This window comes from Eucyclogobius newberryi, unplaced genomic scaffold (assembly GCF_026437365.1).
Source record: "Eucyclogobius newberryi isolate DKJ021-1_F unplaced genomic scaffold, fEucNew1.0.hap1 SCAF_14, whole genome shotgun sequence".
In the NCBI taxonomy this organism is placed as follows: domain Eukaryota; kingdom Metazoa; phylum Chordata; class Actinopteri; order Gobiiformes; family Gobiidae; genus Eucyclogobius; species Eucyclogobius newberryi.
Genome location: NW_027315768.1, coordinates 33,628,066 through 33,641,692, shown reverse-complemented (window position 1 = coordinate 33,641,692; position 13,627 = coordinate 33,628,066). Strand labels below are relative to the sequence as shown.

Here is a 13,627-nt window from a genome sequence, read left to right as displayed (position 1 = left end):
ATATTACATTATCCCTGATTCTCTCCTGTGATTGGCCGGTGTGATTCTCTCCTGTGATTGGCCGGTGTGATTCTCTCCCGTGATTGGCTGTTGTGATTCTCTCCCGTGATTGGCTGTTGTGATTCTCTCCCGTGATTGGCTGTTGTGATTCTCTCCCGTGATTGGCTGTTGTGATTCTCTCCCGTGATTGGCTGTTGTGATTCTCTCCCGTGATTGGCTGTTGTGATTCTCTCCCGTGATTGGCTGTTGTGATCCTCTCCCGCGATTAGCTGTTGTGATCCTCTCCCGCGATTGGCCGGTGTGATTCTCTCCCGTGATTGGCCGGTGTGATTCTCTCCTGTGATTGGCCGGTGTGATTCTCTCCTGTGATTGGTCAGCATGTGTCTGTCAGCAGAAAGCTCAGGTCACTGTCGGGTTCAAACTCCTCACACGGTTTTCCTCTGAAACAGAAAAGTTGAGTGAAATTCAGAAGAAAACATACCGTATTTTTTGGGCTAAAGACGCTCCTGAATAAAAGCCGCGCCAACCAAATTTACAAATCGTGTCGTGTGTTTTACCGGGCGAAGAGGCGGGCGTGTCGTGCGTTTTACCGGGTGAAGAGGCGGGCGTGTCGTGTGTTTTACAGGGCGAAGAGGCGGGCGTGTCGTGTGTTTTACCGGGCGAAGAGGCGGGCGTGTGTTTTACAGGGCGAAGAGGCGGGCGTGTCGTGCGTTTTATCGGGTGAAGAGGCGGGCGTGTCGTGCGTTTTACCGGGCGAAGAGGCGGGCGTGTCGTGTGTTTTACCGGGCGAAGAGGCGGGCGTGTCGTGTGTTTTACAGGGCGAAGAGGCGGGCGTGTCGTGCGTTTTATCGGGTGAAGAGGCGGGCGTGTCGTGCGTTTTACCGGGCGAAGAGGCGGGCGTGTCGTGTGTTTTACCGGGCGAAGAGGCGGGCGTGTCGTGCGTTTTACAGGGCGAAGAGGCGGGCGTGTCGTGCGTTTTATCGGGTGAAGAGGCGGGCGTGTCGTGCGTTTTACCGGGCGAAGAGGCGGGCGTGTCGTGTGTTTTACCGGGCGAAGAGGCGGGCGTGTCGTGCGTTTTACAGGGCGAAGAGGCGGGCGTGTCGTGCGTTTTATCGGGTGAAGAGGCGGGCGTGTCGTGCGTTTTACCGGGCGAAGAGGCGGGCGTGTCGTGTGTTTTACCGGGCGAAGAGGCGGGCGTGTCGTGTGTTTTACCGGGCGAAGAGGCGGGCGTGTCGTGCGTTTTACCGGGCGAAGAGGCGGGCGTGTCGTGCGTTTTACAGGGCGAAGAGGCGGGCGTGTCGTGCGTTTTATCGGGTGAAGAGGCGGGCGTGTCGTGCGTTTTACCGGGGCAAAGAGGCGGGCGTGTCGTGCGTTTTACAGGGCGAAGAGGCGGGCGTGTCGTGCGTTTTATCGGGTGAAGAGGCGGGCGTGTCGTGCGTTTTATCGGGCGAAGAGGCGGGCGTGTCGTGCGTTTTACCGGGCGAAGAGGCGGGCGTGTCGTGCGTTTTACCGGGTGAAGAGGCGGGCGTGTCGTGCGTTTTATCGGGCGAAGAGGCGGGCGTGTCGTGCGTTTTACCGGGCGAAGAGGCGGGCGTGTCGTGCGTTTTATCGGGCAAAGAGGCGGGCGTGTCGTGCGTTTTACCGGGCGAAGAGGTGGGCGTGTCGTGCGTTTTACCGGGTGAAGAGGCGGGCGTGTCGTGTGTTTTACCGGGCGAAGAGGCGGGCGTGTCGTGCGTTTTACCGGGCGAAGAGGCGGTCGTGTCGTGCGTTTTACCGGGGCAAAGAGGCGGGCGTGTCGTGCGTTGTGCGTTTTACCGGGTGAAGAGGCGGGCGTGTCGTGCGTTTTACCGGGTGAAGCGGCGGGCGTGTGGACCGTTTTACCGGGCGAAGAGGCGGGCGTGTCGTGCGTTTTACCGAGCGAAGAGGCGGGCGTGTCGTGCGTTTTACCGGGCGAAGAGGCGGGCGTGTCGTGCGTTTTACCGGGGCAAAGAGGCGGGCGTGTCGTGCGTTTTACCGGGCGAAGAGGCGGGCGTGTCGTGCGTTTTACCGGGCGAAGAGGCGGGCGTTGGTGGAGCCCAGCAGCGTGGCTCGGTTGCCCTCCACCAGCAGCATGCAGCCCTCTCTCAGACCCAGAACACAAGTGTGGACCTCCTCGTGGAACTGGGAGATCCTCTGCTCCCTCGTCTCCTGCAAAAAGACATAACTGAAGATATGACGACAATATTTACAGGAAAACGCTCTTTCAAGACCCTGAAATATTGACATTACTGAAGATCTAGATATTTTTTAACAATTGTCAGACGATTTTATGTCAATTTAACTTGAAACGTGTCGAAATGTGTCACAGTCGTCTTCATCAATCATTTGAAAAACTGAAAGGAACGTGATTATTTATGAAAGACTGATGTATTTTGTAGTTTCAGGACATGCAGTAATGCATGGAGAGGAAGAAGAAGAAGAAGCAAGAAGAAGAAGAAGGAAGAGGATGAAGAAGGAAGAGAAAGAGGAAGAAGAGGGAAGAGGAAGAAGAAGCAAAAAGAAGAAGAGGAAGAAGGAAGAGGAAGAAGAAGGAAGAGGGAAGATGGAAGAGGAAGAAGATTCAAGAAGAGGAAGAAGAAGGAACCACAAGGTAAATTCACTAAATAAATGAGTTTTAGGGACTTGTAATAAAGCAAAAATGTCAATAAAAATGGAATAACTGTGGTACGATCCCAAAGCGCGAGGGGCTATAACTGTGAGACCCGCTGTGATTGTGTCGGCCCCAAACCCACAGCATTTCTTCTCCGTCTTTAGTCTCCTCAGATTCATTTGTCGTTACAAAGAAGTTATACTCGTTAAAACGTTCTTTTCTGGAGAAATCTGAGACAAACAAAGGACTGAAGTGCAGAGCCTAAAAACACATCTGCCGTTTCCGATCAAACGCTCCAAACATCCACAGCGTTTGTATTCAGAGAGAGTGACACCCGAGGGCCCCTGGCGTCCGCTCACCCCCATGTGTCGGCTGCCGGGGTCCGGGTCCAGGTAGTGCGGGTTGATGTTGAAGGGCACGAGGCCGATGGCGGCGAAGGACGGCGGGTAAACGATGGGCATGTCGTTGGTGGTGCTGATGCTGACCGTGGCCACGTTGGTGCCGGCGCTGGAGCCCATGTACGGGACGCCATCCTGGAGGGACAAACACACCGCTTGACCTTTGAGCGCTTGACCTTAGAGCGCTTGACCTTTGAGCTTCTTTAATGGGCTCGCGCGCCTCACCTCCAGAACTCTCGTCCGGATCTCAGACACCACCCGAGTGTCGTAGAGGCTCTTCAGCAGACGAAATGTGTTTCCACCTCCTGCAGGAAACACAAGGTGCACAGGACTTCAGGAAGATATAAGAGATGGAGGAAGAAGAAGAGGGAGAAGAGGAAGAAGAGGAAGAAGAGGAGGAAGAAGAAGAAGAAGAAGAAGAAGAAGAAGAAGAAGAAGAAGAGGAGGAAGAAGAAGAGGAGGAGGAGGAGGAGGAGGAGGAGGAGGAGGAGGAGGAGGAAGAAGAAGAAGAAGAAGAAGAAGAAGAAGAAGAAGAGGAAGAAGAAGAAGAGGAAGAAGAAGAAGAAGAAGAAGAAGAAGAAGAAGAAGAAGAAGAAGAAGAAGAAGAAGAAGAAGAAGAAGAAGAAGAAGAAGAAGAAGAAGAAGAAGAAGAAGAAGAAGAAGAAGAAGAAGAAGAAGAAGAAGAAGAAGAAGAAGAAGAAGAAGAAGAAGAAGAAGAAGAAGAAGAAGAAGAAGAAGAAGAAGAAGAAGAAGAAGAAGAAGAAGAAGAAGAAGAAGAAGAAGAAGAAGAAGAAGAAGAAGAAGAAGAAGAAGAGGAAGAAGAGGAAGGAAGAGAAAGAGAAAGAGAAAGAGGAAGAAGGAGATCCTGGTTTTAAAATACTGCTGTTAAAATATATTTGGTTCTTAAAAGATAGTGAAGTATGGCAGAACATCATGTACAATGTGTATCTCGTATCCATGGTGACGGACCCCGTGATGACATGACTCTTACGGACAAGGGACGGTCAACAACACCTTTCATAACGCCATCAGAAAAGTGGCCAATAACCCTTCATTTTGTATAATCACGATAATCGCCAACAAAGTTCAACGCTAACAAAGATCAACGCCAACAAAGATCAACGCCAACAAAGATCATCGTCAACAAAGATCATCGCCAACAAAGATCATTGCCAACAAAGATCATCGCCAACAAAGATCATCGCCAACAAAGATCATCGCCAACAAAGATCATTGCCAACAAAGATCATCGCCAACAAAGATCATCGCCAACAAAGATCATCGCCAACAAAGATCAACGCCAACAAAGATCGTCGTCAACAGAGATCATCACCAATGGATTGTTGTCGTTTTCGCTTCTAATAAAGTTCTACAATAGTTGTTTGAACACGGAAGTACAAACCTGAGGGAAAACCACAGACGGCCATAATATTGTGGATACAGATATGAATATCCAGAACACGTCTAACCACTCTGCCACAGAAGTGTCTCACCAATGAAAATGGCTTCTGCTTTCCGGACGGCCTCCACCGGGTCGGCCGCCTCGTGGATGCTCTCCACCTCGTACCCTGAAGAGGAACAAGTAAACCCAGATATGAAAGGCAGATATGGATAGAAAACGACAAGTTACAATGAGAGAAATCGATGGACGAGGTGGATTCAATGAAATATATTTATAATGTCTGTGTTTCCAGGTGAAAATGTATATTCTGAAACCCAAATGACAAAGAAAGAAAAATAAATGAATAATAATGATAATAATAGTAATGAATTGAATAAATAAAAAAAATCTGAAAATAAATAAATATTGAATAATTATAATAAATTGAATAAATAAAAAATAAAGCATCATAAAAAATATATAATGATAATAAATAAAATAATGGATAAATAATAAATAACAATAATGAATAAATGAATAAAATACTAATAAAATGAATAAAATGAATAAAATGAATAAAATGAATAAAATGAATAAAATGAATAAAATAAAATAATGAATAAATGTTGCATTTAGTGTCTCCCCTTAACTGAATGTCTTGCTCAAAAACACAGACATGATGCAATATTAGCAGCAGTGATCGCACCCCAAAACAAACCAATCTTCTCTTTTAAATGCATTTCTTTATATTTTCATCTATGTACACTTTTATCCCATCTGAAGTCAATAGAGATAAACACACATCACATCGCATCAGCACCGACAAACCTTTCCACCGAACCCGTCAACAAACCTGTCACCGAACCTGTCACCGAACCCGTCACCGAACCCGTCACCGAACCCGTCACCGAACCTGTCACCGAACCCGTCAGCGAACCCGTCACCGAACCCGTCACCGAACCCGTCAGCGAACCCGTCAGCGAACCCGTCACCGAACCCGTCACCGAACCCGTCACCGAACCCGTCACAGAACCCGTCACCGAACCCGTCAGCGAACCCGTCACCGAACCCGTCACCGAACCCGTCAGCGAACCCGTCAGCGAACCCGTCACCGAACCCGTCACCGAACCCGTCACCGAACCCGTCAGCGAACCCGTCAGCGAACCCGTCAGCGAACCCGTCACCGAACCCGTCAGCGAACCCGTCACCGAACCCGTCAGCGAACCCGTCAGCGAACCCGTCACCGAACCCGTCACCGAACCCGTCACCGAACCCGTCACCGAACCCGTCAGCGAACCCGTCAGCGAACCCGTCACCGAACCCGTCACCGAACCCGTCACCGAACCCGTCAGCGAACCCGTCACCGAACCCGTCACCGAACCCGTCACCGAACCCGTCAGCGAACCCGTCAGCGAACCCGTCACCGAACCCGTCACCGAACCCGTCACCGAACCCGTCAGCGAACCCGTCAGCGAACCCGTCACCGAACCCGTCAGCGAACCCGTCACCGAACCCGTCAGCGAACCCGTCACCGAACCCGTCACCGAACCCGTCAGCGAACCCGTCAGCGAACCCGTCACCGAACCCGTCACCGAACCCGTCACCGAACCCGTCACCGAACCCGTCAGCGAACCCGTCAGCGAACCCGTCACCGAACCCGTCACCGAACCCGTCACCGAACCCGTCAGCGAACCCGTCACCGAACCCGTCACCGAACCCGTCACCGAACCCGTCACAGAACCCGTCACCGAACCCGTCAGCGAACCCGTCACCGAACCCGTCACCGAACCCGTCAGCGAACCCGTCAGCGAACCCGTCACCGAACCCGTCACCGAACCCGTCACCGAACCCGTCACCGAACCCGTCAGCGAACCCGTCACCGAACCCGTCACCGAACCCGTCACCGAACCCGTCACCGAACCCGTCAGCGAACCCGTCAGCGAACCCGTCACCGAACCCGTCAGCGAACCCGTCACCGAACCCGTCAGCGAACCCGTCACCGAACCCGTCAGCGAACCCGTCAGCGAACCCGTCAGCGAACCCGTCAGCGAACCCGTCACCGAACCCGTCACCGAACCCGTCACCGAACCCGTCACCGAACCCGTCAGCGAACCCGTCACCGAACCCGTCACCGAACCCGTCACCGAACCCGTCAGCGAACCCGTCAGCGAACCCGTCAGCGAACCCGTCACCGAACCCGTCAGCGAACCCGTCACCGAACCCGTCAGCGAACCCGTCACCGAACCCGTCAGCGAACCCGTCAGCGAACTCGTCACCGAACCCGTCACCGAACCCGTCACCGAACCCGTCACCGAACCCGTCACCGAACCCGTCACCGAACCCGTCAGCGAACCCGTCACCGAACCCGTCACCGAACCCGTCACCGAACCCGTCACCGAACCCGTCAGCGAACCCGTCAGCGAACCCGTCAGCGAACCCGTCAGCGAACCCGTCACCGAACCCGTCACCGAACCCGTCAGCGAACCCGTCAGCGAACTCGTCACCGAACCCGTCACCGAACCCGTCACCGAACCCGTCACCGAACCCGTCACCGAACCCGTCAGCGAACCCGTCACCGAACCCGTCAGCGAACCCGTCACCGAACCCGTCAGCGAACCCGTCACCGAACCCGTACCTAGAGTGCGAAACTTGTCTCGGGCCGTTTTAGTGTAGCCGTCTCTGTCGTGGAGCGCGTACGGGACGAACAGCACCTTTTTCACGTCCCTGGAAATGATGAGCGACAGTCAAAGGCCGATTATGATCACATGCAGTTTAATATTTGACCAGCTCACAGTTTTGAAAGGACATTTAAACAATGTCCACACTGCCTCTTCTGTCTTCCACCAATAACATCATGTCCTCCTTCACTCCTCCTGTTTAACCTCAGCTTCCTTCTTCCTTCTACTTATATTAGTGACTCTAGATCTAGAAAACGTTCTCTAAAAAAATCACCTGACATAAGCTGTTCCGCTGACATTTGAATCCTTACACAGTTTTACTTGATTTTTCTGGCCCGAAATGCTATATTTTTTCCCGTTTTGTCCGTGTTATCAACGCTTTCAAACAAAAACACTTATGAATAGCTATGTATTGTAAATGAATCGTGTAAATACGTGAACCGAAAGCGCAATAAAACAATAAAACGCTTACTTTCCAAAGAAGAGTGTGATTTGCCGCTGGCAGTGGTCCAGGTAACCGCTGCCGTGGAGCGTGGAGTTCGACACCAACAAAAGCCTCCTCATCGTGGACTAAAGGGAAACGACGGGGATCAGTCTATGCCGGATGCCCTTCCTGTCACGATCAAGCACATTTTGGTTGAACCCGGTTTAGACTTTTGCTCTGAAATATATCAAACTTTGCAAAAGGGACATTTTTCTGTTGTTGCTTATGAGTATTTATGTATTCAAAGTACTCATTTAGAGTGTGATTCATAATACATCTACTTTTCTAAACTCAGAGGAACATGCGTGGTATTTGATCGTGAAATTTAGGCTTCAAATTAAAAAAAAAAAAGTAAAGAAAACGCAGCTCTTACAGTGAGAACACGTGTGATTTTAATCATGATGATACAAAGCATCTCGATATGAAAGTATTCTCAGTATTTGCAATACAGTTCTTAAAAGAATATGTTACGAAATACATTCTAAAGCGGGTGTTGAGTATTCTGTGACTAAATAGGTCTTCAAACTGCTTATTCAAAATATTCATTTCAACAAAGCACTTAAATGACTAAAGCGTAAAATGCATATACAACATGAATATAGTTTTGCTTGAATGGTTCTAGGGACAAAACTGTCTTAAAAACAAGTGAATTATATATTTTTTTATGCTGAAATGTCCTTTTTGTCTTTCGCTTTATACAAATGAGTGTTCTCAAATCTACCCTGAAGACGACATACAATAATACACTTCATTATAAGTAAAGAAGTGCTACTCACCTCTGCAGTGGAGGAACCTGGACTTCACCCGAGTCAGAGTTGGGGTCAAAGTTCAGAGGATTCGCTGACACTGGCACTTTTGTGGATCTTATAGAGACTTGAGCTTGTCTTCTTGTGTCACAGCAGCAGTCACGTGTTCCTGTTCGCTCTCATGATCAAGCACGTTTATGTTGTAGAGCTGCATCCTGTTTCCCTTCAAAATAAAACTATATTTATATATACCCTAGTAAAAATCTGCCACAAGGCTAAAACACCATAGGCCCTTTTCCGTTTGCCTTAAAAATGCAGAGATCCACTTCCTGCTCCGTTCATTCTTAAGGAGAATTAGCCGAATCTCACTAAAAATAAATGAATAATTAACGAAGGTAAAGAGAGTTCCAGATTGATAATCACAGCAGCATGTTAAGAGCTTTAGTAGGCAAGGCAAGTTTCTTTGTAGAGCACATTTCATACACAATACAATTCAAAGTGCTTCACACAACAAAATGAAAAAATAAATAAAAAATGCATTCAAATCACGAAGAAATTAAGAAATAAAAGAGAAGAGTGCAAAGAAAAGTCCTTTCAGTCAAATGCACAGCTAAACAAAACTGATTTTAGCTCAGATTTGAACATTGTCAGAGTAGAACCTGTCTCACATCTTCAGGAAGAATGTTCCAGATTTTAGATAAATAAAACTGTAACGTAGATTCCCCATGTTTAGTCCTGACTCTGGCACCAGCAGGAGGCCGGTCCATGTTTAGTCCTGACTCTGGCACCAGCAGGAGGCCGGTCCATGTTTAGTCCTGACTCTGGCACCAGCAGGAGGCCGGTCCATGTTTAGTCCTGACTCTGGCACCAGCAGGAGGCCGGTCCATGTTTAGTCCTGACTCTGGCACCAGCAGGAGGCCGGTCCATGTTTAGTCCTGACTCTGGCACCAGCAGGAGGCCGGTCCATGTTTAGTCCTGACTCTGGTACCAGCAGGAGGCTGGTCCATGTTTAGTCCTGACTCTGGCACCAGCAGGAGGCTGGTCCATGTTTAGTCCTGACTCTGGCACCAGCAGGAGGCCGGCCCATGTTTAGTCCTGACTCTGGAACCAGCAGGAGGCCGGTCCATGTTTAGTCCTGACTCTGGCACCAGCAGGAGGCCGGTCCATGTTTAGTCCTGACTCTGGCACCAGCAGGAGGCCGGTCCATGTTTAGTCCTGACTCTGGCAGCAGGAGGCCGGTCCCTGTTTAGTCCTGACTCTGGAACCAGCAGGAGGCCGGTCCATGTTTAGTCCTGACTCTGGCACCAGCAAGAGGCCGGTCCATGTTTAGTCCTGACTCTGGCACCAGCAGGAGGCCTGTCCATGTTTAGTCCTGACTCTGGGCACCAGTAGGAGGCCGGTCCCTGAGGTCCTCAGAGTCCGAGATGGTTCATATGGCACTAACATGTCCAAGATGTACTTTGGTGCTAGGCCATGGAGAGACTTGTCCACAAGCAGAGCTGCTTTAAAGTCTCTTCTCTGAGCCACAGGTGGCAGTGCAGAGACCTGAGAACAGGACTAATGTGATCATACTTCCTGGTTCTAGTCAGGACTAATGTGATGGTACTTCCTGGTTCTAGTCAGGACTAATGTGATGATACTTCCTGGTTCTAGTCAGGACCCGAGCAGCAGTGTTCTGGATGTACTGCAGCTGTTTTACAGCTCGTTTGGAGAGACCAGTGAGCGGCCGTTACAGTCTAATCTACTGGAGACAAACGCATGGATAAGTCTCTCCAAATCTGGTTTAGAAACTATATTTTTGATTTCTATGTTTTTTAGATGATAAAAAGCTGTTGATGTTATTGATTTGTCCATTATTACTCCAGATTTCTAACTTGGTTTGTAGGTTTTAGAGCGAGACTCTGGAGGTGACCGCTAACACTTTCTCTTTGTTTCTGTGGAACAAAGACGATGATTTGAGTCTTGTCTGAGTTCAGCTGGAGAAAGTTGTTCTGCTCCACACACTGATCTGTTGGATGCAGTGACAGTGAATCCACTGGTCCATATTCACCTGCCGACAGGGAAACATAGATCTGACTCGTCTGCATCATTGTGATAGGACACTTTTTTTTTTTTTTTTTTTATCAGCTGACCTAACGGCAGCATGTAGAGGTTAAACAGAACACCCTTTGGGCAGCCCACAGGTCAGGGGCATGTGGTCTGAGACACAGTTACCAATTTCAACAAAGTACTTCCTGTCTTCCAGATTAGATCCAACAGAATTAAGAGTGAGGCTGTGCCCACATTATGCATGACGACCTGTGTTTTGAGCAACAGAAGAATGCTGTGCATTCGATTCCTTTGATCCCATGGGCTCTCTCTCTCTTTCTTTCTCTCGCTCCTTCTCTCTCTCATAAAGAATAAAGTCTAAAGATTAAAGTCTCAAGAATAAGATGTACAACTACAGTTGGTGGTGGTAATGTAGCACTTGGATACCAACTGCCATTAAACACCAAAGAAAAAGAAGAAAGAGAAAGCAGTCTGTGTGTGACGGTCGTGGACCCGCAGTGGTAAAAGTGATCCACAGTGACAGAAGTAAAGTACCGTGTTTACCGCAGTGAAGCGTATATTCTGTGTTGTTCCAGAGGCTGTGGGGGGCGTGAATAATTTTTTTAAATCTTGCCAGAATAAGTTTGAGCTCTGTTCTAAGTTCATGCTAATATACAATAAATGTAATCAATATTGTCAAAATAACACCACAAACTGAAATAACCTGTTTACAAAAGCACTCCACCTTGTACTTTAATCAAGTTTGTTTGTTTTATATTTAATGTATGTTTGCCTTTGAGACAAGAAGACCTACTTTTATAAACACGTAGGTTTCCTCTGGTGTCATAATAATAATAATCAAAAATCATAATCATACATTTTGACTGTGCTTTGTCAGTTTGAGCTCACTTGGTGTTACAGTATCATTATTAATATGAATACCAGATGCTGACTCTCACTCTCACTCACTATTAGGTTTCATTTGTGTCAAAGTCGCTCTGATCCAGGAGAGATGGCTCAGAAAGCACTCGACCAAGAAGCCTTTATTTGTCCCATGTGTTTGGATCTACTGAAGGATCCGGTGACTATTCCCTGTGGACACAGCTACTGCAGGAACTGTGTCCAACACCGCTGGGACCAAGAGGACGAGGAGCAGCGCTACAGCTGTCCTGAGTGTTGCCAGAACTTCTGGCCCAGGCTTGTTCTCATCAAAAGCTTCATGTTAGCAGGTTTAGTAGAACAGCTAAAGAAGACTGGGCTGACAGCGCTCCTTGCTGACCGCTGCTATGCCGGACCTCAGGATGTGTCCTGTGATGTGTGCACTGGGAGGAAGAGGAAAGCTGTCCAGTCCTGTCTGCAGTGTGTGGCTTCATACTGTGAGAGCCACCTCCAGCCTCATTATGATGCTGCAGCATTACGGAAACACCCACTGGTTGCGCCGTCCCACAAGCTCCAGGTAAACATCTGCTCTCAGAGACCAGGGCCAGCCAGGATTCAGACCGGGCCCCGGAGCGACTTGAGGAAGTGACCAGAGATGTACCAGCGCTCAGGGACAAACACCTGCTCACTCTGAGTCCAGTCCAGGTTTTACTGTCACCAGCTGATCCCAGCCCCAGAGAGGACTTCTTACAATATTATACAGAAATCACTCTGGACCCAAACACAGCTCACACAGAACTGTCTCTGTCTGATGGAAACAGAAGAGCAACAGTTATGACTGAAGATCAGAGTTATCCTGATCATCCAGACAGATTCAGTCACCGTAGACAAGTCCTGAGCAGAGAGAGTCTGACGGGCCGATGTTACTGGGAGGTGGAGTGGAGCGGGGAGTGGGATGTTTATATAGCAGTTTCATACAGAGATATTCAGAGAAAAGGAGGCTCTTATAAATGTGTATTTGGAGACAATGATAAATCCTGGGCCTTAAACTGTCACAAAACCCGTCCTTCATTTCAGTTTTACTCAGTCGAGTCCCAGGTCTCAGGTCTGGTCTCGTCCAGAATCGGGGGTTTACCTGGACCACAGTGCAGGGGTTTTGGCGTTTTACAGCGTCTCTGAAAGTACCATGAGCCTCCTCCACAGAGTCCAGACCACTTTCACTCAGACTCTCTACGCTGGAGTCACGGCACATTTCCCTAAACTCAAATAACAGCTTTGTCTTCCAAACTGAAATTTTACTTGTTGCAATTATCAAATCGCAGAGGCTTAAATTATATATCTTTATGGCCTTGTTGTACCTGTAGTTTAGACCTGTATGAACTTCATGGGATTCATAAATGTGTTAAAATCTGAACTGAATACTACTTTTTAAACATGAATTGCAAATCTATTATGTTTTGTATCATTGCATCAGTAATATAATAATTTAATATAATAATAAATATTGTCCATCATTTGTTTGGATTGATTTGAATTATAATTGCATCAAAATATATAACACAACACACACACACACACACACACAAATCGGCAATTTGAGAACTCAGGCGGAAGTGCGCACTCCCCCGTGCACATGCCACTCCCCCTTGCGGACTGATACAACACACACGTGCGTTTGTTTATTAGCGCAACGGATCGCATTTCTCATCTCCCATAGATTTCCGTCTCTTCATGAGCTCGAACTGTCTTTCTCCGTCCTAATTTTGTCCCGTACACTGAGGGAACTATATTATGATAGATTCATGCGCTTAGACACACGGAATCGTGCTTCTCGAGGGGGACGACCCGCACGCGGCTGCAGGTGAGCGGTAGGTGCGTTTTATGATTGATACGTGGCAGGACTAATCGGCAGTCCACGCCACGAGGAAATAAGACTCAGATTTGGGCCAAAAAAATGGTCCATTAAGCCTTTAATAATAGGTAAAGTGGGTGAAGTGTCTCGCATGAGGACACAATTTCAATTTCATATTAATAAAATATCATCCATGCTTAACCAAACAGCATAAAACACCATGGGGATGAGAGAGGGAAGAGACATCCAGAAAACTGTGCTCTGCATAAGTGCCATCCGCTCTGCCCCCCAAGTATCACTTAAGTAACACTTTCGATCGTCAACAGGTGGCAGCAGAGCACTGCAGTTCAAAACCAGATTTGACAACATGAATTAGGTTCAATGTCTAAGTTCAAGTACAGAACATGCAAAATGACAAGGAAAAGACAAAACATCACCTGTTCAAGTACGAGTGCTGTTTAGCCTAAAATATGACTTAAGAAGTGAAAGAGGCAATAAAACACAGAAGTAAACAAGTTTATTCTACAGAACAAAAAGTACGTTGGTCAATCC

The 13,627-nt window shown here is 48.3% G+C and overlaps 2 protein-coding genes and 1 pseudogene across 2 annotated transcripts; 2 read left to right on the top strand and 1 right to left on the bottom strand.

Moving 5' to 3' along the window:
- Positions 1-280: 280 nt before the first annotated feature.
- LOC140360022 (alpha-aspartyl dipeptidase) lies at positions 281-8,451 on the bottom strand. The gene is made up of 8 exons (XM_072445321.1): positions 8,347-8,451; positions 7,559-7,699; positions 7,044-7,132; positions 4,521-4,595; positions 3,253-3,332; positions 2,989-3,162; positions 2,048-2,187; positions 281-440 (listed from the first exon to the last, which is right to left on the bottom strand). The coding sequence occupies exons 2-8, from the start codon at positions 7,648-7,650 to the stop codon at positions 374-376; spliced, it is 717 nt and encodes a 238-aa protein (XP_072301422.1). The 5' UTR covers positions 7,651-7,699; positions 8,347-8,451; the 3' UTR covers positions 281-373.
- LOC140359275 (uncharacterized) lies at positions 3,382-4,011 on the top strand (the record flags this gene model as incomplete). The annotated part of the gene is made up of 1 exon (XM_072444135.1): positions 3,382-4,011. A coding segment is annotated over one exon (630 nt), but the record flags the coding sequence as incomplete, so codon positions are not given.
- Positions 8,452-11,356: 2,905 nt separating the features above from the next.
- Positions 11,357-12,493, top strand: LOC140359108 (nuclear factor 7, brain-like; annotated as a pseudogene).
- Positions 12,494-13,627: the final 1,134 nt, after the last annotated feature.

Bases quoted from the DNA above. Each gene is read 5' to 3' on its own strand.
- LOC140360022 (XM_072445321.1), bottom strand. From the start codon at position 7,650: ATGAGGAGGCTTTTGTTGGTGTCGAACTCCACGCTCCACGGCAGCGGT. The intron at 7,133-7,558 runs GTAAGCGTTTTA...CATCATTTCCAG, and splicing joins ATCACACTCTTCTTTGGAAA to GGACGTGAAAAAGGTGCTGT. The intron at 2,188-2,988 runs GTGAGCGGACGC...GTCTTTTTGCAG, and splicing joins CCGGCAGCCGACACATGGGG to GAGACGAGGGAGCAGAGGAT.